The sequence below is a fragment of the Echeneis naucrates genome, chromosome 16 (genome assembly GCF_900963305.1).
Source record: "Echeneis naucrates chromosome 16, fEcheNa1.1, whole genome shotgun sequence".
In the NCBI taxonomy this organism is placed as follows: Eukaryota; Metazoa; Chordata; class Actinopteri; order Carangiformes; family Echeneidae; genus Echeneis; species Echeneis naucrates.
The window spans coordinates 20098707-20121118 of NC_042526.1; the positions used below are offsets into that span (position 1 = coordinate 20098707).

General features: G+C 41.7%; 1 protein-coding gene across 2 annotated transcripts in view; it reads right to left on the reverse strand.

Moving 5' to 3' along the window:
• Window positions 1–1058: 1058 nt before the first annotated feature.
• LOC115056109 (NT-3 growth factor receptor-like) overlaps window positions 1059–22412 on the reverse strand; it is an 82028-nt gene continuing 60674 nt past the window's right edge. For both annotated transcript variants that reach the window (XM_029522373.1, XM_029522374.1), the window contains exons 13-18: window positions 14540–14728; window positions 9635–9765; window positions 9046–9218; window positions 6421–6664; window positions 3406–3564; window positions 1059–2151 (exon numbers count right to left, since the gene is read on the reverse strand). In XM_029522373.1, coding sequence (XP_029378233.1) covers window positions 1966–2151; window positions 3406–3564; window positions 6421–6664; window positions 9046–9218; window positions 9635–9765; window positions 14540–14728 — 1082 coding nt within the window. In that variant the 3' untranslated portion in view covers window positions 1059–1965. The remainder of the gene's footprint in view (window positions 2152–3405; window positions 3565–6420; window positions 6665–9045; window positions 9219–9634; window positions 9766–14539; window positions 14729–22412) is intronic.

Consider the following 22412-nt stretch of genomic DNA (forward strand, 5'->3'; position numbering starts at 1 on the left):
CAATCATTATCTTAATGTTAACTCTTGCTCTGACTTGAAATTGCCATCAGATGAATAGTCTGATGTGACTTCAGTGTTGACTGTTACATTCAAGTAAAAAATGAGAGCAAAGAGCAGAAGATGAATCTAAAAAATAAAAGAAGAAATTAAGTTAATGTGATCTATAGTATTTACATTAGGTTTGTGTCAATTGATAATAATCTATAATCAGTGATCATTCAATTTACCCATCAGTGATAGATCCTAACAATAAAATCTGTCATCATCAACAGGGTTAAAATTAATACCAGAGAGTGACATAGAGAAAGAGAGACAAGTGGGCAACATACTCAGTCTCTCCCATCATTTGCTGATGATTCTATGTTCTTGTCCAACTGCAGAGTACAAAATAGGCTCCCTCCATTTTGATCTTTTCCCACAGGGTGTGTAAAAATATTGCAATTATTCAGTTTGGTTGTGGTGTTTCTTTCGATGTATGTATGCAAAAATTGCTTAAAATGAGGAGTTTACAGCCAGTGTTCATGTTTAAGCAGGTAAATAAAATATAAAAGTGCTCTTATCTTGAAATAAAGCCTTTTGCGTAAAGTTCCAGTGTTAGAAAGAAGAAGGAGGCACTTAGGTCTATCTCTGTGGTGACAGTCATTGGTGGAACATCTGCTCTGGGTCTTTGAGTGGTGGGTCCATGTGAGACTAGGACTGGATGATGGATCAACACAGGATGTGCATATGATCATATGACTAGGCTTAGGACTTTCTGCTCCTTCTCTGAGCTATCATTATCTTGATCTGTGATTCCCATGTGGGTGTGTGCTTATCAAACGCCACAAGAGGTTGCAAAGCCCTCTTGATCATAAAGGGTGTAATTATTTTGCTGTGCTCAATATAGACATTTTAGCATTTTTTTTTTTCCTGTTAAAATTTGCATATTGAAGAAAGATAATAAGGTTCCTTTATTTGATTTGGAATTGTGTGTGTCTGGGGATGGTGAGGTTGGGTCAGAGTATGGGTCCCCTAAGGAAAAGCTTAAGAGACACTGTTCTAGACTGTTGTGCCATGTTGAACAATGAAATTGAATTACCCATCAGCTGCGTCCCAGTGCAGGACAGTATCTTTCATAGGACCTGAAGACTAATGATGTTACAATTGACCCACAGGACTGTGCCATCTCAGCGTCTCCGACAGAGGGTTAGGGTGGAGGTGGAACCTTCATGTCCTAGCATATCCCATGATTCATTATGCAACAGTCATGAAATAGCAACCCAGGGACATACTCTGAGAATCACTGTTTTCAGCTCAATTCAACAATTACAACTGTTAAACCAAGGACCCCAAGTTAGGGAGAAGAGCAAAGAGGACATTTCCTATACATGTCCTTATTTCATCCTCCTTGACCTTTGAAGACAGGTCTTGCGAAGGATGGGGCCCCTGAACTGAAACACATCTAGCATGGTCACTTTGTTTTTGTTGGTAAACTACAAAACCTGTCAGGTTTTACTTGATGGTTCAGTCTGGCTGTTAGTGAGCCAGCCTAGGTTTGCTGTTAGCAAATCCTCTTTAAGAGCGCGATTAAAACTGTTCAGGGTGAGATTAGAAGAATCTGGAGTGAGCCAAATCAAACTCCTGGTCAGGATTCATTTAAACTAATGGAGGACCAAAGCTGCACTGAACTTTGCCAGAAGAGTTGAAGATGTAGATTACCTGGCCAGTCCATTCTGATGCTATTCATGCTTAATATCAGTCTTTTCAGTCATGTTTCCTCCATTGTAGACCAGATCCCTCACATCCACACACACATGTAGGTGAGCTGCTTTGATCATAACCTGTCATGCAGTGCAGTGTCAAGCCAGATAAAGATGCAGCACACCACCATAGTTAGGTCATTCCAGTCCAAGTTTAGGTCAGACCAGAATGAGAGCCAGACTTCCTCTTTTCCAATCCTCAAAGATGCCCCCTGTCCTCCCAGGTTTATCCCAAGATGTCCAGGTAGACGGGTGTGGCTTTCATCAGGGTAAAAAGCATCTTCTGAATATCTTTAATGTTGAGGCGCTGCTGTGGTTCTCTCTGCCAGCAGCCCAGCATCATGTCGTACACCTCCTTGGGACAGAGCTGTGGGCGCTCCAGTACTCTGCCCTGAGTGATGCACTCAATTACCTGGGAAGACAGAGCTGTGATCAACAAGAGGTTCACTTCACATACAGTGATGTGGGTTAGGCACGAGTTCAAGACAGGTTAAACCCCACATTTATTTTTAACAGACCACAAGTTGGGCCATATCAACATTCATAGCTAAAAGCTTTGATTTGTTGATACAAATCATCACTGCACAAATCTGTTTCAGACTGGGTTAGACTCGGTCAGTGTGGATCAGAATGCGTTAGATTGATTAAGTCTGGATGAGACTAGGCCAGTCTGGATCAGAATTGAGATAGCCTCCAAAGTCACCCACTCCCACCCCCAAACTCATAATATACTGGCCCCAATTTTGGCTAGAAGAGTGAGAGGACAACTGAGAGAAAATTGATCCGTAGTCAAGACCTCTTCCAAACCACCCACCCCCAACTGCACAAAATACTTCCTTTTTTACTTTTTACTTCCACACACTTACAGGCTCCACACTGACTTTCCAGAAAGTTCTAGTATCAGTTCATATGTGCTGTGCAGAAGCTGAACATTTCCAGACTTTACATTAATTTGCTTTATTCAACTGTCATTCCAATTCAAGGTGCTTTCTAATGTTGGCTTTTTAAATGTAAAGCAGCCTTGTGCACCGTTGTGCCCTCTGTATGTGCTTGCTGGCTCAGCAGCAGATTATGAGAGTTTAAGAAGTTCACTTATTGTTACAAAACCAATGTTTCTCAAGAAATGTACAGATGAAACAGGCCTGTTTACTGTCTGCAAATGTATGAAAGAGCAAAGGAAGCTTTTTATGTGTTGCATAGATTGTATGTAACAGCTGTGCTAATTGGTGTGTCTTCAGCATCATGTCAAGTTCCTTCTCATCACTGTCAAGAATCCAAATACCTGATCAATGCACTATGTTAACGAAAGAGGAATTTAGTGATCTGGGCCTATGAGAAATCCATTTCAAGCTTAGACTTGGATGAATTTGTAAGGATTTTTGCCAAAGGAAATGCGAGACTGATGCTGATAGATGGATAGATGGATGGACAGAGCAAGATAGTCACATTAGGAAAAAAAAAAGTGTATTTTTTTGCCAGTTATCATTTTGCTAGATCTTGTTCTTTGGTGTTATTGTTATTTAACAGCAAGCTGCTTCAGAAAAAAGTCACCCATCTATAATTTTTTAGAGGTTCACTCAGGTTCACAGGCCCTGAGGACAGTCCTGTTTCTGACAGGAGTGGGCAACATGCTCCGCATTTCCATGATGTCATAATGATGTCATACTTCATTGTTGGCAAGCTGAAACCAGGGCTGTTTGCCATAGGTGAAGATCTCCCAGAGGATGACGCCAAAGCTCCATACGTCGCTCTCTGTGGTGAACTTCCTGTACATGATACTCTCTGGAGGCATCCAGCGGATAGGCAGCATGGTGTGACCTCCGACCTTGAGACAAAAAAAACACATACCATCTGATGAAGACCTGTATATTGCGGTAGAAGGAATCTTGTCACTACTGGTGAGTGAATGTGGGTGCTGTGGGCTCCACAGTGGCTGCATAAGACAGTCATATTGGATCATATCTGCTCGTCATCATCATCATCATCATCATCATCATCATTATAATCATTGTCACAGGACAGATGACTTTACAATCAAGGGTCACACTGAGCTCTCTCATTATGTGAGTTAACTTTGTTCTTTTTCTTTCTTTTCTGTTTTCTAGCTGTTTTTTTTTTGTACTTTTGAATGATTTTCTCACAACACTATGGCCTGAGTCTAGTGTCCTCTGGGTCCAGGTTTAACTGAAGGTTCCAAAAAGGTTAAGGTTCTAAGTGTGGTTCAGATTGACATTTGGCTGCTCACGTCCACGCAACAGGGGCAACAAGCATGTGTAGCCTGGTTTGGATCTAAATCTGGCTCTGAGTTTGGTTTTGTATCTAGAACTATGTTTTGGCCTGAGTGTGGGTCTGAATCTGGATCTGAGTCTTGATTTAGATTTGGGCGAGAGTCTAGCATGAATGACTCACCCAGTGGCTCTGACTAATCTGTTGGATTTAACATCTATCCTTTGCAACTGGGTCCTGGACTTTCTGACACACTGCTCACAGGCAGACAGAAATCACGGCATCACATCTTCCCCCATTATCGCCAACCCTTGCTCCCCACAAGGATGTGTCCTGAGCCTTCTGATGCCCTGCTGCACACACTATTCACATATGAGTGCTCAGCCAACGACCCAGGCAAAATTTGCAGACCACACAACAGTGATGGGACTGATATCCTGCAATGATGAGGCAGTGAAAGATCTGGTGGGCTGGTGTGGGGAGAATAATATCTGCATCAACGTGGGGAAGATTAAGGAGCTTGGGGATTTTAAGAGGAGTAGCCATAGTAGCCCTCCCACCTGTTCGCCAGTGGAGCAGCTGTGAAAACGGTCCACATTTCCATGGATTTGAATGGACTATAAACACCGCCACCATCTAAAAAATGTTCACCAACACCTCTATTTCCTTAGGAGGCTGAGGCAAGTTGGCGTCAATGCCTCCGTGCTGGCACCTCTCTGCAGATGTGTGGTGGCAAGTACACTCACCTGCTCAATCACCATTTAATATGGAATCTGCTAAGCTGATGCCAGGACGGTGCTGCAGAAGCTGGTAAAAACCATCAAGATTACTGGCAACAGCCTTCCTTCAATTGAGGACATTTATATCAGTTGGTGCAGGAACAGTGTGGCCTGCATCTTTTGGAACCTTACCCACCCAGCACATGGACTGTTTCACGCTTCACCTTGAGCAAGATGCTGCAGAGCATTAAGAGCAGACCATTTAGGCTCAAAACTAGCCTCTATCCAGAGGCTTTAAAACTGGTAAACTCAATTTGAATAGGACTAATTACTATATTTATATTATATTTAAAATTTTCCATATCTCCCTAAAAGTTTTGTTTCATGAGCAAACATGCAAATTACAATAAATCAGCCTGAGCCTTAAACCTTGAATCTTGCTCAAGATCAAAATTTGGGTCAGGATCTGATTCTGGTTCTGGATTTAGATTTGCATTTGAGTCTGGCTCTGGTATGGATCTGCATCAATATTCGGAATCAATGTTTGGAATAGGTGTGGTCTCATTGACTGAGAGCTGTGTGCTGTCACAGATAGCTAACCACTAACTGCTTGTTCATTCTCTTTTTAGAGATTTTTCATGCAGATATTTTATTTGTATGTTAGTATTGATTAGCAGGTATCAATGACTGCAGTTGTTACAGACTTGTTAGCTTAGCTTGTTAGCAAGCGAATTTGCTAGGAAATAAATAAGTCTTGGGAGCAACTGCACTAACAATATTAATGAGAGTATTTACGTGCCACAGATATTGAACCATCAGGTATCTGAGACTTGGCTTGATCCACATTCCATCTCTTTGCCCAGATTTTGTTTAGCTGGAATTTAGACTTGGAGTAGGGCACTGCCAAAACAGTGACAGATTATTGTGAACTTCAGAAAGCTGTGGTAATGTCACAGAGATGGGGTCCACCTTTATTTACAGACTGAAGCTCAAAAACAACTCTGCCAGTGAAGCTGCATTAGCTTTTCATTGAATAGTATGAACAAGAACTGACGCTGGCCCTGCAATGAACTGGCGACCTGTCCAGGGCACACCGTAGCCCACTGTGAGCTAGGATTGGCTCCAGCACCAGCCGCAACCCAGAAAAGGATAAGTGGTTTAAGATGGATGAATGAAAGAACTAATGCCAACACACCACACTTAAATAACCTTTTCAGACCCAAACCCAAATTGACTCAATGCTAAGCTGTTTTCAGACAGCTCATCAGCCTGAATGAAGACGTGAACATGAGGTGACAGTGATGTAATAGCATCATGACGAAGGTCACTTCCTTTGGCCATTGGGTTCTCTAATTAATCTCCTAATCAGTGAGATGAGTGACAGCTGAGATTCATGGTGCTGCAAGACCAGCAATTTTATTGAAACAATTTAATTGATTAATTTTAATTTGTTTCTGAGAAATGGTGTCTTCTTCCCACAAGTTCCCACAAATAGCACCAATAAAACTCAGCTGTAGTTGTGAAGGATCTATTTAGGAATCAGAACCTCTGAAATGGACCCAGAATTTAGTTGTAAGATATGTTTTCTCAGTATCTTATTATTATGGAGAACTTCAACTGTCTGCAAGGTAAGACGTCATGTGCTAACATCATCAGGTTATATACCAGCTGGTGAAGCCACAATGTCACTAAATGTTTGTCTCACATGGTGCATGACACAGGAGGCGTTTCCTCACCCTGTAGTAGTCTGTGCTGTAGATGTCTCTAGACATGCCAAAGTCTCCGATCTTCACCAACAGACCGTTCCCCACCAGGCAGTTCCTGGTTGCCAGGTCCCGGTGCACAAAATGTTGGGAAGCCAAATAGATCATTCCCCCTGCAATCTGACTGGCAATGTGAAGCATCTGAGACAGACCCAGCTCCCCACTGGTCTGCAGGGGCTGCCCATCCACCAGGATCATAGCATCTGGCCCGTGGGCTCTGAGGAGGGAGCCACAGTTAGTCAATAAGGAGCGACATGAGCTCAGAGTTTGGTCCTGAGGCTGTCAGGACATCAGTCTTCAGCCCATTTAGTCCAAATTATGATGAATTCACATTTTCAGAAACCTGGTTTTGGATTGATGTTACTTTCAGAGGTGGTTTTCACTTCATTTTTCGACAATGTGGAAATCAACAAGCCAACTCCTGACACTCACAACCTTTGTTTCACCTCAGAATCTGTGCCAGGATGTTCCCTTTTTCAAGAAAATTTAATTTAATGACAATGATATTATGACAACGGCCACACACAGACACAGATGAAAGGACATTTAGCAAAGTTAATGGACTGTAAGGACCTCTAACAACTATCTTTAGACCATATGGACCTTTAGATTAACAGTTCAAACTTAGTTACTTGTGCTCTGTAGAGGCTTAGTGTGTGTGCTGTTGGGATATCTGATCTTGTGCTATTTACATACTTTTGTACGGTTGATAATCATACTGTTTTAACCTAATGAATCACATATTGTTTTAATATGTGATTTTATACCTCTTACAAGCTTTCTATATGAAATATCTATATACAGTATATATAATCATGGCCTTTTTATTATTGAATGAAGGAGATACACTGGGGTTGTGGACTTTGTGGTTTGTGTCTATTCTCCTTTCTCATCCACAGAAAACAGGGACCTACAACAGCCACTGGAGCCAGATAATATTAAGAGGAAGTGTGCAACCCGAAGAAGTCACACCCTAATACCTTATTTCCTTTGAATAATCATAACAAAGATAGATCATCAGACTTCGGGAACTGATGCTGGAGTTGTCTGCTGGTCAGGGAAACATAGTCTGGTCCAAAGCTCTAAAAACAATCTCTTTTTTATAGTATATTTGTATTTGTATTTGGACATCTCCTGCATCCTTCATCAAATGAATGCGCAAGTTCACTTTGGGAACTCAACAGTGCATTTGTGTGTGGGTTTGAGCATCATCACATCACTGAAGTTCATGTCACACAAGTTCAGTTGAGTCATAGCAATGGTGACCAGTGGCAAGGAAGGATGGAGGAAGAGGAAGAGCCAGCACTTAAATGGAAACGTAATTACAGAGCTGAAATTAGCATCAAAGGCACAGATAGTCACTGAAACACTGCCCCCCCGAGACACACACACACTGTTGTACATCAGCACTTGAAGACTTCACTTCTGAGCTTTTGCTTAATTTCTAATAAATGTTTATGTATTATGTACTAGGGTTGAGCTGGATACTTGGCTGAAATGAGGATATTGCAATTTTGACATATAAAGTACGGGTATCATACGAATAATATGAATCAATATCCTCCTCATGTCCTCCTCAGGGCGTCTTGTGATAGAAACAGAGCTCAACTTGTCATCATCTGAAAGCCACACCCACCGGAGGGGAAAACAATCGGCAGCACAATTTAAAATACACTGTCCAGTAATTAGCTTAAAATATTATTTCAACATGATGATTATTTTAACATGCTCGCTGTACTGGAGAAAAAAACGGTACAATGAAAAACTCACATCTGTGGGTCTTTCTCATTGTCCCTTCATTTTTATGGAGAAACGATCCCACTGAACTGCCGGAGGTGACATACATTGATATTTACAACTACCTGATGGAGTCCCCCGGTAAGATCATCATTTAACCTAATAGCAATAAAAACAAAGTCCTGCATTAGTTAGGCTTCATCCACACTACTACATCATCATTTTAAAATAGCTTTTTATAAACAAAAGGTTTCAAATCTGTCCCACTTTATGGGACTATGAGGTAAAAGCAGAACGGCTCTTGTGTGACAGACAGGGCACCCCTCATGGCATTTCTCATCGCCATTGTTTCTTCACCGGGTCAGGTTTTTTTCTGGTAGGTTCCCTCTTCATACCTTGGTGTAATACAAATTAAGCTGTAAATAAAAAAATATTAAGGCTTACAATAAATATAGCAACTAACTCTAACCACATATCAATTTCAGGCTTAAAAATACCACTTTCCAATAAACCATGCCCACTTCCAGTTTATGAATGACAATGCAAAAGGTCGGGTCCACTCAAATGTCAAGTAACAGTTGAGAAGCATTTGTTTGTTTTTTAATCCCAAATTTGTTGAGGTTTAATCACCAGTTTAAAGGGAGTGTGGTCTATATGACCACATTATATCAACTCCTGTGATCAGGTATCCATTCTTGTCCTCACATTTAGGCAAACATTCAGATATTCCTGAAATTTTCTCACTGGAAAAGGAGCAAAAGGAAAGGTTTTGAGTTTTATTCTGAACTCAGTAAGGAAGTGTTAGCTTTGGCGAGTTGCTCCTTCATTCTCCCAGACCTGCTGAGGGTCTGTTGGACTCACCTGAGGAACTTGTTAAGGTCTCCATGCTTCATGTACTCAAAAACCATGATGAGTGGATCGCCATCCACACACACACCGTAGAACTTAACGATGTGCTCATGCTGTAGGTTCGTCAGTAGCTCAGCCTCCCGTTGGAAATCCTTCCTGGCTGCAAGAGTGGGGTCTTTCAGAGTCTGGGCACAAAAACAAAGAAACACAACATCCCTGAAGTTCTATGGCTGTTCACACCTTGTCAGGACACAGATATCCATCAAAGAAATCTGAAATAAACACGGAGAAACAGGACAACACTGACTGTCAGCTGCAGTGAATATCTCATGATGCTTTGTGGCAATAACAATGACATACAGAGGACGAACATTCTTCTGTGAAGAGCTTTTCCAGGACTCCAGAAATCTCATCTTTTATCTGTCTGTTGTGTTTGTTTCACCTGTCTCATCTATCTGTCTCACCTGTCTCTCTGAGACCTGATATTTGGACCATGATCCGATACCGTCAGCTAAACAAGTGGGTGTATGAGCAGAGAAGACACTGATGAAAAGAAGTTTTATGAAATATTTCACAGGCACACATATACTCTCTCACTTACCTTCACAGCCACCAGCATCTTGTCCTTGGTGGGGCTCAGGTTGTAACACTCAGCGAGAAAGACTTTTCCAAAGGCTCCTTCCCCAAGTTCCCGCTTCAAAATGATATCCCTCCGTTTAATGTGCTGCACATCTAAGAAAGAGAGCGTGACAGAATTCTGTCGAAGGTTTGATTTTTATTTATTTTTTTGCTATTGACCTAGACTGCTGGGGGATGCACTGAGCACCTCTCAGAAGAACCCTCCCCAGAAGAAGTCCACCAGCTATTTTTGTATTTATGTTATCAGTGTAGCTGGACGTTCTACAACAATGAAACTGCATCAAAGCATCAAGGCACCCAGATTGTTAGCCACCAAAGTCCTCTTCTATAAGAAAACTGGGGCTGGATTTAGATCCACTGAGACAATCAGACACAATTTCTGATACAGCTTATTACCCAATAAACACCTGGTAGAATTGGTTGGATTTTGTCATTCCACTGTCCCAGGAAGAGACTGTCACATTTTGACCAGTTGATTCAGAGGGCCGTTCATGCATGTTTTTTTTTTTTTTTTTTATTGAATGTAATTTTGTCCTGTTATTAAAACAATGACAATATCTGCATATGCTGATAATTTAACTGGGTGTCTGACATCCTTTGGAAGTGTCAACCCAGTGAGACACTGAATTGATTCAGGAGAGGCTCAACAGCCCGTGCCTACAGCATACCAGACAGAGGACACACCCACCTGGTACCTCTTTGCACAGGAACTGGCCATCTGAGCCATCCATCAACAAAATGGTCGCATTTCAGTATAACAGTTTTATACAAACCTCTTTGTATAAAAAAAACCTTTTTACAAAGTTCCATGTGTTGTGTCTTGAATGAAAAACATTGTCCATTATTGTTTGTTCAAGAACACAATTCAGGAAAAGTGTCTGTCTTAAATATATTCCTTTATATATATTCCTTTCCTATATTCCTTGAGAGACACTTGTCAAATAATTTATAGTTTGTATATATCAATGAAACAGAACTAAAATTCTTTAATCGTCCAACATCTCCCTTTTTGGGTAGGAGCATCCTAACTGCTCCTCTGCTCTTGTCTTTCTTCCAGGTCTTTGTTATTTTCTGTCCCACTGATTACTCCATTTTCTAGTGTCTTAATTCAACTTTCTGTCAATGACTACTGTTTGCTGGATATAGTTTTTGGGCCTCCATCATGAGGTCAGAAAGGCCTACATGTAAACCCTGAGGCCAGACCACGAGGTCATCTCCGTTCCCTTTGTGGATGGATTCTTTTGTCTCCAGAGAGCAGACTCCATTCCCTTCATCCCTTGCAGTTCACATCCAGATGTGAACTCAACAGGAGGTGGCAGGCGCTCGTCTCTGGTTCTAGTATGTATCTATAACACAGGGAGTTGAGATAATGGGGGCCGTGACATCACTCCCCCTTTAAATACAGACCAGGAATTCTCATCCTCTTTCTGGTATTCTTGTTCAGGAAGTTTGCCTTTTCAACCACCTAGATCACAGCTGAAAATGGCCTACACACGCGTGCTTATTCCCCCTTTTTTGGAGTTTCACCCTAGCTGGACAAGATCAGACCCAACCCAACCCATTTTTGCCTGAACACTTTTCTGGATCTGTGAAAAAAAAAAACATCAAAATCAAATCAGATTTATTTGTATAAGGCCAAATCCCTACATCATCAAGGCACTTTACATACAGAGCAGGTATAGACCAAACTCTTTATAAAATTAGACCCAACAGATCCCCCGATGAGTTGGTTCTATGGAACCAACTTCCAGTATCGGTCCGGGGGACGGACTCGTTAGCAATTTTCAAGACCAGGCTTGAAACTTTTCTGCATGGCAGAGTTTATTGTTAACAACTCTTTAGCTATGCTGCTGTAGGCGTAGACTGCTGGGGGAAGGACTGAGCATCTCTCTCTCTCTCTCTCGTATGTGCCGACATACCAATAACCATGTTTTCCCGAAGTCTCTGTCTCTCCCAGTTCCTCTCCTCTCTCTCCCTGTCCTCACCCTGCAGGTGATGAATCATCGCCATCCCATGTTCTGCTGCTCCCTTATCTTCAGGGTTAGGGTTAGGATTTGTGCATGTGCAGAAACGCCTCCACCCACCGGTTGGCACTGTCTGGCATTATCAACCAGAACCTGGTGGCAGTCCACCGGTTGTTTATGTGTGACATTGCTTTCCCTGGGAGCTGTGCCATCTTAGACCATGTGACTCGTCACGTGATCCCTGCCGGCCATCTTGAAACACACACACACACACTAGTTTACCTGTTTTGTCTTTACACTGTCTTTCACTGCTGTCTTTCTATGTTTTTGTTAGCATTAGTTGGTAGTGTAGTATTTATTGATTAAAACAATTGTTGGCTTTGTTAATTCTTGTGGAAGTTAATAAATACTATTTTTAGCTTTAAAGTGAAGTCTTTTTGTCATCATTGTGCATATTTCATTGTGATAGGTGGCTGATTGAGAGAGTCAGAGCTTGGACTTCTCACCTTCGCTGATTACCTAGTGGTGCTGATGTTTCAGTATTGGCTCCTCTAATTGAACAATTGTTTATGAGGCAGTTTTTACAGTTTGGTTATTGGTCCCGGTTTCCAGGTGGTGCCCCACATTATTCATTGAAATTAATAATTCCAGATTTTTCAGCTGATAACCAAACACACCCTTTTCAAACCCAACAGCACGCTTGTCACAAACTGCTCTCTCACTCACTTTTTCGCCTGCAGCCTGACTATGGTTGGATTCAGCTACCTGTCCTTTTCCACGACTCTCCACTTACCCCATTTCTGATTCCACCTCTGCACCTTTTGTTCCTCTTGCTGTGACATTCAGGATAGCCAACCTGCCATCCTCTGGACCTGTCTCAGCTCTTTGTCCCCAACCTGCCTACCTGCTGTGTCCCTCTCCTGCCTCCGTCCCCCCCTACAGAGCAGCAGTGGGGGGAGTGGGCCCCTAAACCAGGCTTGGATTCTGGTAGGTAAGATTTATGTGACTCCTCTTTCCGATTTTCCTAACACTTGTACTGGTTTAGTCTGATTGGTGTGGGGCTAGCTGGGGAAGCTACTATAAAGCCACCAGATTTATGCTGAGAGATTTTCCAGCAGCTTGCTGCAAGGGTGTCATATTTCTTGAGTTTTTCTCCTCAGTTAACCTTGCAGGAACTGCTTTTTCATCTTTTTCCTTTATTTTTTGTTAATAAAACCACAGCTTTTTTTGCATGTAGTGTTGCTACTGATGTTACAGGGAGCCAGTGAGAGAGACGGAGACAGATCTGAGGCCTTTTCTGTGTGGAGTTTGCATTTTCTCCCCGTGCTAGAACAGGTTTCCTCCCACAGTCCAAAGACATGCATGTCTATGTTGTCTGGTTACTCTAAATTGTAAAAAAAAAAAAAAAAAATTCCTTTGTTTGTCTCTATGTATTGGCCCTTGCAATAGACTGGTGGCCTGTCCAGATTGTACACCGCCCTTGCCACGTTGGCTGGGATTTGCTCCAGCAGCCCCTGTAAAATGTAAACAGACAAGTGGTAGAAAATGAGCAAGTGACTAATTATCGTCAAAGTTAACCTCGGGGCATCCCCCTAAAAGCAGTTGCCAAATCACTAATTCAGTCTTGTGAAATACAATTAATAATAATTAACTTAAAAATTACCATACTAAAGTAGAATGAATCTGAGTCGAGAGGTTGGCATTTACTGTTCAAATATGGGCTATATATGTATATATATATATATATATATATATATATATGTGTGTGTGTGTGTGTGTGTGTGTGTGTGTGTGTGTGTGTAACAGTGACTAAATGGTGGTGAAACTACAACCAGATGGCTGCTGGGACCTAATGTCTCATTTGGTCTTTTGTTAACGCTAGCTGAAATAGTTTGAAGGTCCCAGCCTGAAAAGGGAGGAGGGTTAGTTGGATTCAGGGACTGACCATCAACTCCTGATGCGGCTACCCAACAGCCTAAACACAGACAAGTCTAACAGAGAGAGTACACAAATCTACACTTGCATGTCCAAAGGTCAACAGTACTGCTCTTAGCTGCATGCATGACTACTCACCCTCCAGGTGGAACGTGTCTCAAGCTATCTGTGGGGAAAAAATAATGGCCTCAGCAGACCCAGCAGCACCGACCTAAGAAGCTCAAAGGAGCCAACTTCCTCAGAGACTCATGTTGAACTTTTACCACTGTGCAGTAGAAAACAACTTGTAATACTAACTTGTAATTTGTACTGTAACTTGTACCAGTATGTTTTTCCAGCTGCACTATGGCAGAACAGCAGGCTCTCCAGAGAGTGGTGAAATCAGCTGGGAAAATCTTTGGGGATAGCCTCCCAGAGATTCCTGCTGCAGGCATTTAATGCACATCATTCTTGAAGACTGGTCACATCCAGCACACCACCCGTATAATCTACTGCCCTCTGGGAGAAGATTCAGATCCATCAGCACCAGAACCACTAGAAAGACCCCCAGCCTCCAACAGACTGCTGAATGGATAACCCACCACCTCTGTTGACACTCCATTAACTATATTATTAGAACTCTGAACTGGACTTTGTAACACTACAACTCTGACTACATTACACCAAGCTTTGAAATTAATCTGATAAATCTTTGTAGGTGACCTGCTCACTTACAGCTGGTGAGTTTACTGACAGGTGGTTTGTTCTCTGACAATGTGATGTGTTGAAAAAAAAAAGTAAATATGCGCACTGAGAGTGCGTGGTATTCATTTCCAAGTGTGTGTTTACAGAAAGTAAGTGTGTTCACTGACAGTGCGATGCATTCATTTACAAGCAATGGTGTTTACTGACAGGTGGTGTTTTTCCAGACAGATTGTGTGTTAATGGATGGAAAGTATTTTCACTGACAGTGTGATATGTTCACTTACATGCTGTGGGTTTGTTACAGTTGTGACCGTGTCTGAAGTATTGGGGGTTCTCAATGACAGGGATCTGGGTCATTCCAATTACCACTGTGTCCGGCCCCGCCTCCAGGGTACAAGGACTGAAGATCCCATGGTTGACATGATGAAGGGGGCTGGCAGAGTCTTCCTCACCACTTATAACTGCCACTGGTCCTACAGGGATAGAGAAACAGAGATGAAATCAGTATGCTGATCCTGAATCAGGACTAAGACCTACTGCCCTGCGGGGACAATCAAACTGACACATCAGCTTTGGCCAAAGTAATGGGAATGGCCAATAGGGACAAAGCCTGCAGGACTGAGGTTCAGGGTCTGATCAGTCAGGATCTGGTCTTGTCTAAAGTGTCACAAACATCCACAGATGCTGGCTCAGGTGTTGTCATGACAACCTGATCACAAACTGCTAAGGGAGATGATCAAATCAAATTTTATTATTTAATCAAATTTATTTATATAGCGCCAAATAATAACAAAGTTACATCAAGGCACTTTACATATAGAGCAGGTCTAGACCAAACTCTTTATAAAATTATTTCAACAGACCCAACAAAAAGGGGGGGGGGGGGGGTATTCATTCATATTATTCTCAGCGCTTCCCCCAGCAGTGTAGGCCTATAGCAGCATATGACTGTCTGCTGTCTGGGGGACAACATAGCCAGGAGAGGGATGCAACTCAGGAGAGGCAGTTGCAGGCTAATGTGATAACATTATTTGGCTAGCTTGTGAACTTCTAGCACAATGCATGTCGGCTAGTTTGGCTGTCAAAACATTATTATTGTGTACAGACTCGGGCCAGACAGCGCTCAGTGGCATTAGCCAAAATCAACATGGCTAAGTAACTAATAAAATAGCTGAACAACTGATCTAACATTATCTCTTGTGTATTTTCGTTAAAGGCGGTGAGCTAAATGCGGTTCTGCTGTCTTAATTACTTTGCTAATTCTTCAACAATAAAATTAATGTCAGTTTAATTCTTTCTGTGTGGGTATTGTTGGATAATATAGAAATTGAGACAGCATGCACTTTGTTATGACTGGAGTCATTATGTTTGTGAGAAGTGCATGGTAGTGTGGGTTGGACCTGGTGTGTGTGTGTGTGTCTGCCCTGTGTCTGTGTTCTATCCCCTATGTAAATAGGTGTGTTCCATAGCCAGTAGCCGATTGGTGGATGAGTTCCAGCCTGGTCTGTGATAAGCTGACGACCAGAATCACCTGATATAAGAGGAGGCCAGGCGGCAGACGTGAGGAGGCAGCTGTCATTTGCTCATCTTCCCCCTCTCCCAACCGGATATGCTAGATTGCATAGTGTCGCACTAGGAACTCGTGAGCAGTAGGGGTGGACTGCTATTTTTGGTTTATGGTGTTTTTTTTCTCTTGTTTTTGTTAGGTAGGGAGGTAAATCCTCTGTCTTTTGTTTGAGAAGTCTTGGATAGTAAAGTCTTTTGTTTTGTAGTTAGGAATCTTTTATTTGTTGTTTTGACCTTGGTTCACCCTGAAGCCCAGCGCTCACCTTTAATTTATCTTTTGTATATGTATTGTGCCTAGAGCACTTTGTAAATAAAAATCCCATCCATAGCTACACACAGTTGTTTTTTTCGGTGGCTACTTGGGACTTGGGGAAGATGGACCTTATCATGTTGTGCTCTAGGCACCCCTAGACTGGGGCATAACAACTGTGAAGGGCAAATGTGTATATGGGGTTCTTAAAGTATATTATTTGCAAAGCTTTTGCTGTACTTATACATTTAAGAACATGTTATTGTGCTCATCTGAGGCACCATATGTGTTAAACATTTTTCTATATAGCAAAAATTAAAGTTAAATATTCAAACAGTCCACCAGCATTCCCCGCCATCGCCTGCCGCCCTGGCCCCAGTCGCGTAGTGATTTTCTCCCTCTCTCTCTCTCCCTCCCTGGCTCTCCCTCTCTCTCCTTAAGGATAAACATAGAAATTGAATGAGATTGAAAGTGAGTGATTAATCAATGGATCAAATCAAATGAAAATAAAATCAAATTTGTTTATGTCGCACCAAATCATAACAAAGTTACATTTAGGCCCTTTACACATAGAGCAGATCTAACAGAACTCTTTATGGAGTTGTTAAAGAGACCCAACAGATCCCTCCAAGAGCAAGCACTTGGCAACAGTTGCATGGAAAAACTTCCTTTAAGAGTCAGAAAACTCAGGCAGAACAGGGCTCTGGGAGAGCAGCCATCTGCCTCAACAGGTTGGGTTGAGAGATGGGGGTGTGGGGCAGGAGCAGTGAGAGAGACAGTGAGTGCAAGTGTGAAGGAGAGAAGAGAGGTATTTGGTAGAGGGATGAAAGATGAAAGAAGAGGTTACAGTGGGAAGTGAGTAGTCGTGTGTAATGATCACGAAAGGTAACTATTAGCAGGTACTGAACGCGAACATTGAGCAGAGATGATTCAGCACCTGTAGGATTGGAACAGGAAGAAAAAGGACAGGAGGGACAAGGGGCTATGGACAGAGGCTACGGGAAGAAACAATGTTTGAGTGACGTAAGGTGGTAATGTACATGCATGTTGGAGAGAGGGAGAGAGGGAGGAAGGGGGAGGGAGAGAGAGAGGTGCTGAGTGCAACCCTCAGCAGTCTAAGCCTATAGCAGCAAAACTAAAAGAATAAGTATAATTAAACCTTAAATATTTAATTAAGATTTTTCATAAAGTTTTAAACCTGATCTTCTAAGCTGTGACAGAGTCAACTGAAGGCTTTTCAGAGAATTGTTGGGACCTCCTGAGAGTAATGAGTTACAATAGTCTAACCCTAACCCTACAGGTAACAAATGGCTGGACTTTCTGCAACCTCTTAAGGAAGGATGTTTTTAATCTTGGCAATATTGCAAAAAGATAAACTTTGTTTATTGAGAGACAAAGGACATGTTTTGACCAAAAATGACTCCAAGATTCCTAGCATTGCACCTAGCATTCTGCCTAGCACCCAGAACTGGAGGCCACAGTTTGCCATCCAGAGAGGTTAAGTGAACAGATAATACTTCTCAAAGGTGCTTAGGGCCATATACAAAGTAAAAGGTTGCAGGTCACCCAGGTCTTTCTGTCTATAAGGCATGCCTTACAGACATAAAGACATGGATGATCCCAAGGTTCATTAGAGTAAGCATGTTATGTCATTTCCAGTCACTGGTGGTTGTGCTCTGGTTGTGCTCTGTGTCACCTCATGTGTTGTCTCTGCTATTCTTTCCTATTCACTCAATTAATCCGATAGCAAACTGTTGTCACACTAACACTGGTATAGAAATCAATGTCTTTCCCCTTTTCGAAACTTATAGCTGATTCTGATGCTCCACTAATCAAACTACACAATTAGCAATGTCCTCGAGCACTGTCTAGCTATTCTTCTGCCTCCTTTTATTATTTGCCATAGATGCAGGAAGATGGTAGAAATGGAGGAGTTAGGAGGAGCGAGTTAGAGTTAGCGAGTTAGAGTCACAGCTTCAGACCTTAGCTAGCCTAGCCTATGCTAGTGTAGCTAGCCGCCCCCTGAAGTCAGTGCGGGCCGACCAAGACCAGCTCCTATGGCAGCCAAGAGAGTTTTCTCCCCCCCAGCGGCTCCTGAGCAGCCGGGATCTGGTCAGGGAGGCTGGGTGACTTTCTGAAACAAGAGATAGTCAGAGGTAGCAGCCCCCGGCTGACCAACAACCAGTTCACGCTTCCAACAGGTTCTCCCCACTCAGCGAAACACCCGCTGAAAAGCCGACTCTAGTGATTGGCGATTCTATTCTGAGGAACGTGAAGTTAGCAACACCAGCGGCCATAGTTATGTGTATCCCAGGGGCCAGAGCAGGCGACATCCAGTCTTATCTGAAACTGCTAGCTAAGGATAAACAGAAATATTGTAAAATTGTTATTCATGTCGTCAGTAACGACACCCGACTTCGCCAGTTGGAGGTGTTGCAAGTTTTCCAAAACAATGTCAGACACTGTAGTTTTCTCTGGCCCCCTCCCCAATCGAACCAGTGATGACATATACGGCCGCATGTCATCATTCAACTGCTGGCTGTTGAGGTGGTGTCCCGAAAGCAATGTGGGCTACATAGACAACTGGAAGTCTTTCTGGGGGAGACCTGGTCTGATTAGGAGAGATGGTATCCATCCCTCCATGGATGGGGCTGCTCTCATATCTAAGAATATGGCCGATTTTATTAGAAAGCCAAAAGCCTGACAACCCCAAGCCGAGACCAGGAGGAAGAGCCGCAGGTTAACATGCTCCTCTGCACCTCAGTCAGAGCGGTCACCTGCCAAGAATAGAATAGACATATGGCATTGAAATTGACAAGTTTCTCAAAGCTCTCTTTTGACTGACCATTATTTATTTATATACTATTTATTTATAATTATAAAGAGTTTGGTCTAGACCTGCTCTATATGTAAAGTGCCTTGATGTAACTTTGTTATGATTTGGCGCTATACAAATAAATCTGATTTGATTTGATTTAATTATTTACTGTCTAAGCCACACAGTCACTGTATTCAGCACTAACACTTTTGACACTTTCACAACTTTCAAAGATGTCTTGTTTATTGTTTACTGATTACTGATAGAATGTGTTTAGATGGTAAATTTTTTAGTTGTCTTTTGCTTTTATATTGAGAGAAACCAATAGAGTTTCATTGTACATGTTTGTATAATGACAATAAATATTCATTTATGTGATATGGAAAATTATGTAAGTAATTTACTCTGCAATGTGATGTAGGTTGTGTCTGGAAAGGAATGTGATCTCGTGAAGTTGTGTGATCTCAAACAGGACATAGGTCTTGTGGTCTGCAAAATGTTGTGGGTCATGTGACATCACATCTAAAAACCTGCAGACAGATGGACATAAGAGGTGTGTAAGAGCCACATTTAACTTTATGTGTTTTCTGTTTTCAAGATAAAATTATTAATTGCAGCACGGGGGCTCCACAGGGTACAGTGCTATCAACCTTCCTCTTCACCTTGTACCCTATATCAGACTTCAGACACAACACTGACAGCTGCCAGCTCCAAACATGCTCTGATGACACAGCCATTGTTGGACGTGTGTCTCAGGAGAACGATCTGGAGTATAGGGAGGTCATCACCAACTTTGTCGACTGGTGTGGATGGAACCACCTGCACATCAATGCCAGTAAGACAAAGGAGGTGGTGATTGACTTCAGCAGTAAGCCACTCCCTACTGTGCCAGTGAACATCTGGGATCTGGACATAGAGATTGTGGAGGGGTACAAATACCTGGATGTTCACCAAAACAATAAAGTGGACTGGTCACTAAACACTGACAGACTGTACAAACAGGGCCAGAGTCTTCTCCACCTACTGAGAAGACTGAGGTCCTTTGGAGTGTGAGACTCCTATGACTATGTAGACTTCCACGTGGTGGCCATCTTTTAGGCAGTGGTTTGCTGGAGCAGTGGAATTTCAGAGTGGGACAGAAAGAGGCTCAACAAGCTGGTTAGAAGAGCCGGATCTGTCCTGGACTGCTCTCTGGACTCCATTGAGGATGTGGGTGAGAGGTGGATGTTGGCAAAACTGACATCCATCATGGACAACCCCTCCCACCCCCTTCATGACACTGTGGGAGAACTAAGCAGCTCCTTCAGCAACAGGTTGTTGAAGGAGCAATACCACAGGTCATTCATTCCATCAGCTATCAGACTAATAACACCACTCTGTTGCTGCAATAAAATCTGCACTCTGGACTAATTAGATTTACATTACATTTTTTTGCACTACTTGAACGTTTTTCTTATCGTCACTTTATCATTATCACTGATAAGTTTTTAATTTTCTTGTACTTCAGGATGTCAACTGTATTAACCTGTTTTTATAAAATACAGTGCTTTACTGTTAATACCAAAGAAAAATTGTTAAATTGCATTCCATTGACTGTTTTTTAACAGAACTATAATGCATTCCTAAAATACAACACTTTCCCGTTAAAGTATCTTAGCTAACAGTATCATGCAGTATTTTTTTGCATTCTGGGAATAGCATCACCTCAGTTGCATCCTCACCTTTCCATTCATCCATCTCCATGTTACTGATTATTTGGTGAGTAGCAATTTTACTTGATCTATAAATTGGTGTAGTCTATAGCTACTGTAAGTGATGCTTTGTTTTGTTTGCATTGATTCTGAGGACTTTAGATACAGATGGACAGAATATCCATGATGGATTAAACTTGTAGGTTTAAGGTGAAATGGTAAGAAGTATGCTGGGTGGTCAGCTCACTTTCCTGACAGGGCTTGCTGCATTATTTGCCATCTTCTACAATTTTAATCTTCAATACTAAGAAAAGGCAGCATGCACCTTCAAGTTCAACCAGAGGTTAGATACTTTAACTAGAACCTGCATTTTTCTTAACTTTTTGATGCTACATCTATACATTGTCTGCCTTTTATTGTCTTGTTAATGTTCCACAATTTGATTTTTACGCATTGAAGAAACACTATAATTTTTCAGGTGCTAAGTTGGAATAAACCCAGAGAGAGGCACCCAGAGAGAGGCAAATGAAACAGGAAAAGTCACAAACAAAAATACTACAACAGTTAATCAACATTTATCCACTCTGTTAAGGATACTTTGGACTGGACTTTGAGTGGGACTTTGAGTGGTAACATTACTCACTCCCATTACTCACATATATTTGTCAAAACCCCAGTTTGTCTCAATATTCTAATTTTCTCTACCTCAATCAATGTCACCTTTTTTCTTTCATCTCTCACCCTTACAGAGAAAGTCTGAATCCCTCTTTTCTTCTCTTTCTCTGATATTTTTTATTTTCTCAGTCATTATTTTAGTCATGACATCTATTTTTCTTACACCTTACACTGTCTGTCATTCTCTCTGTGTTGTTGTGTTCTGCTTCTGAAACTACACATAACTGTTTGAATGTTTCAGGTTGGAATATTATGGTTGGCTGAGGTGGGAGGGGAGGGGCATGAATGTAAATTTTGTATGTGAGAAGCTGCAATATAAGTTATTTAGAAGCTCTCTCTCGCACTCGTACACACAGACACACCAACACACACACACACATACCCATTGAGAAAATGGGTGTCTTTGGGTGAACTGTAACTGTCCTGCCATTGCCCAATTTTATTTGTACCACTGATATGCCTTAAAGGCTGGGCAATACAATATATTCAGATGTTACATGATATAGAGCAAGATATTACCTGATAGTTTTGTTGTTATTAGCTCAACTATCTGTTACTGTACAGTAGCCTACTCCACAAACCAAGGTTAGTATGACTTTGAAAATGCTAAAAATTAGATTTCTCATGATTTGGATTGTGAATCATTATTGAATCATATTCTAATAGCCAGTTCAAATGCTGCTTTACATTCTCAAAACACTATTGTAATAATGTAATATTTTCATACTTAATGCAGCTGGCTAACTTTCGAATCCTGCTTTGTGGAACAGTCGCCTGGTTAAAAGCTGCTTGATGTGAGGCAGTTTCTTCAAGTGAACTCTTTGTTCTGTTCTGGTCACTTGGTTTAATTTTCAAAAGACTGAATCATATTTTTTCGATATATTGTTCGTTTAAAAAGTATATCAAGCCGATCATGTCAACATTTCTGAGTCTAAGTGCATTGTACTTTTATTGTGCTATTTTCAACAGAAAGAAAAGGCATTTTGAGAGAGAAGGTTCTGTCTGTTTTTTTCAGTCATTTAACATGCACTTATTCTGCATGTGAAGTTTTCCACTTCATTCAAATAAAAAGTGCAATAAGAAGCTCTGTTTTTTTTCTCTTACATTGCAATCACAAGATTGAAAAATCAGTGTGTTCTTCATTCACAAAGGACATT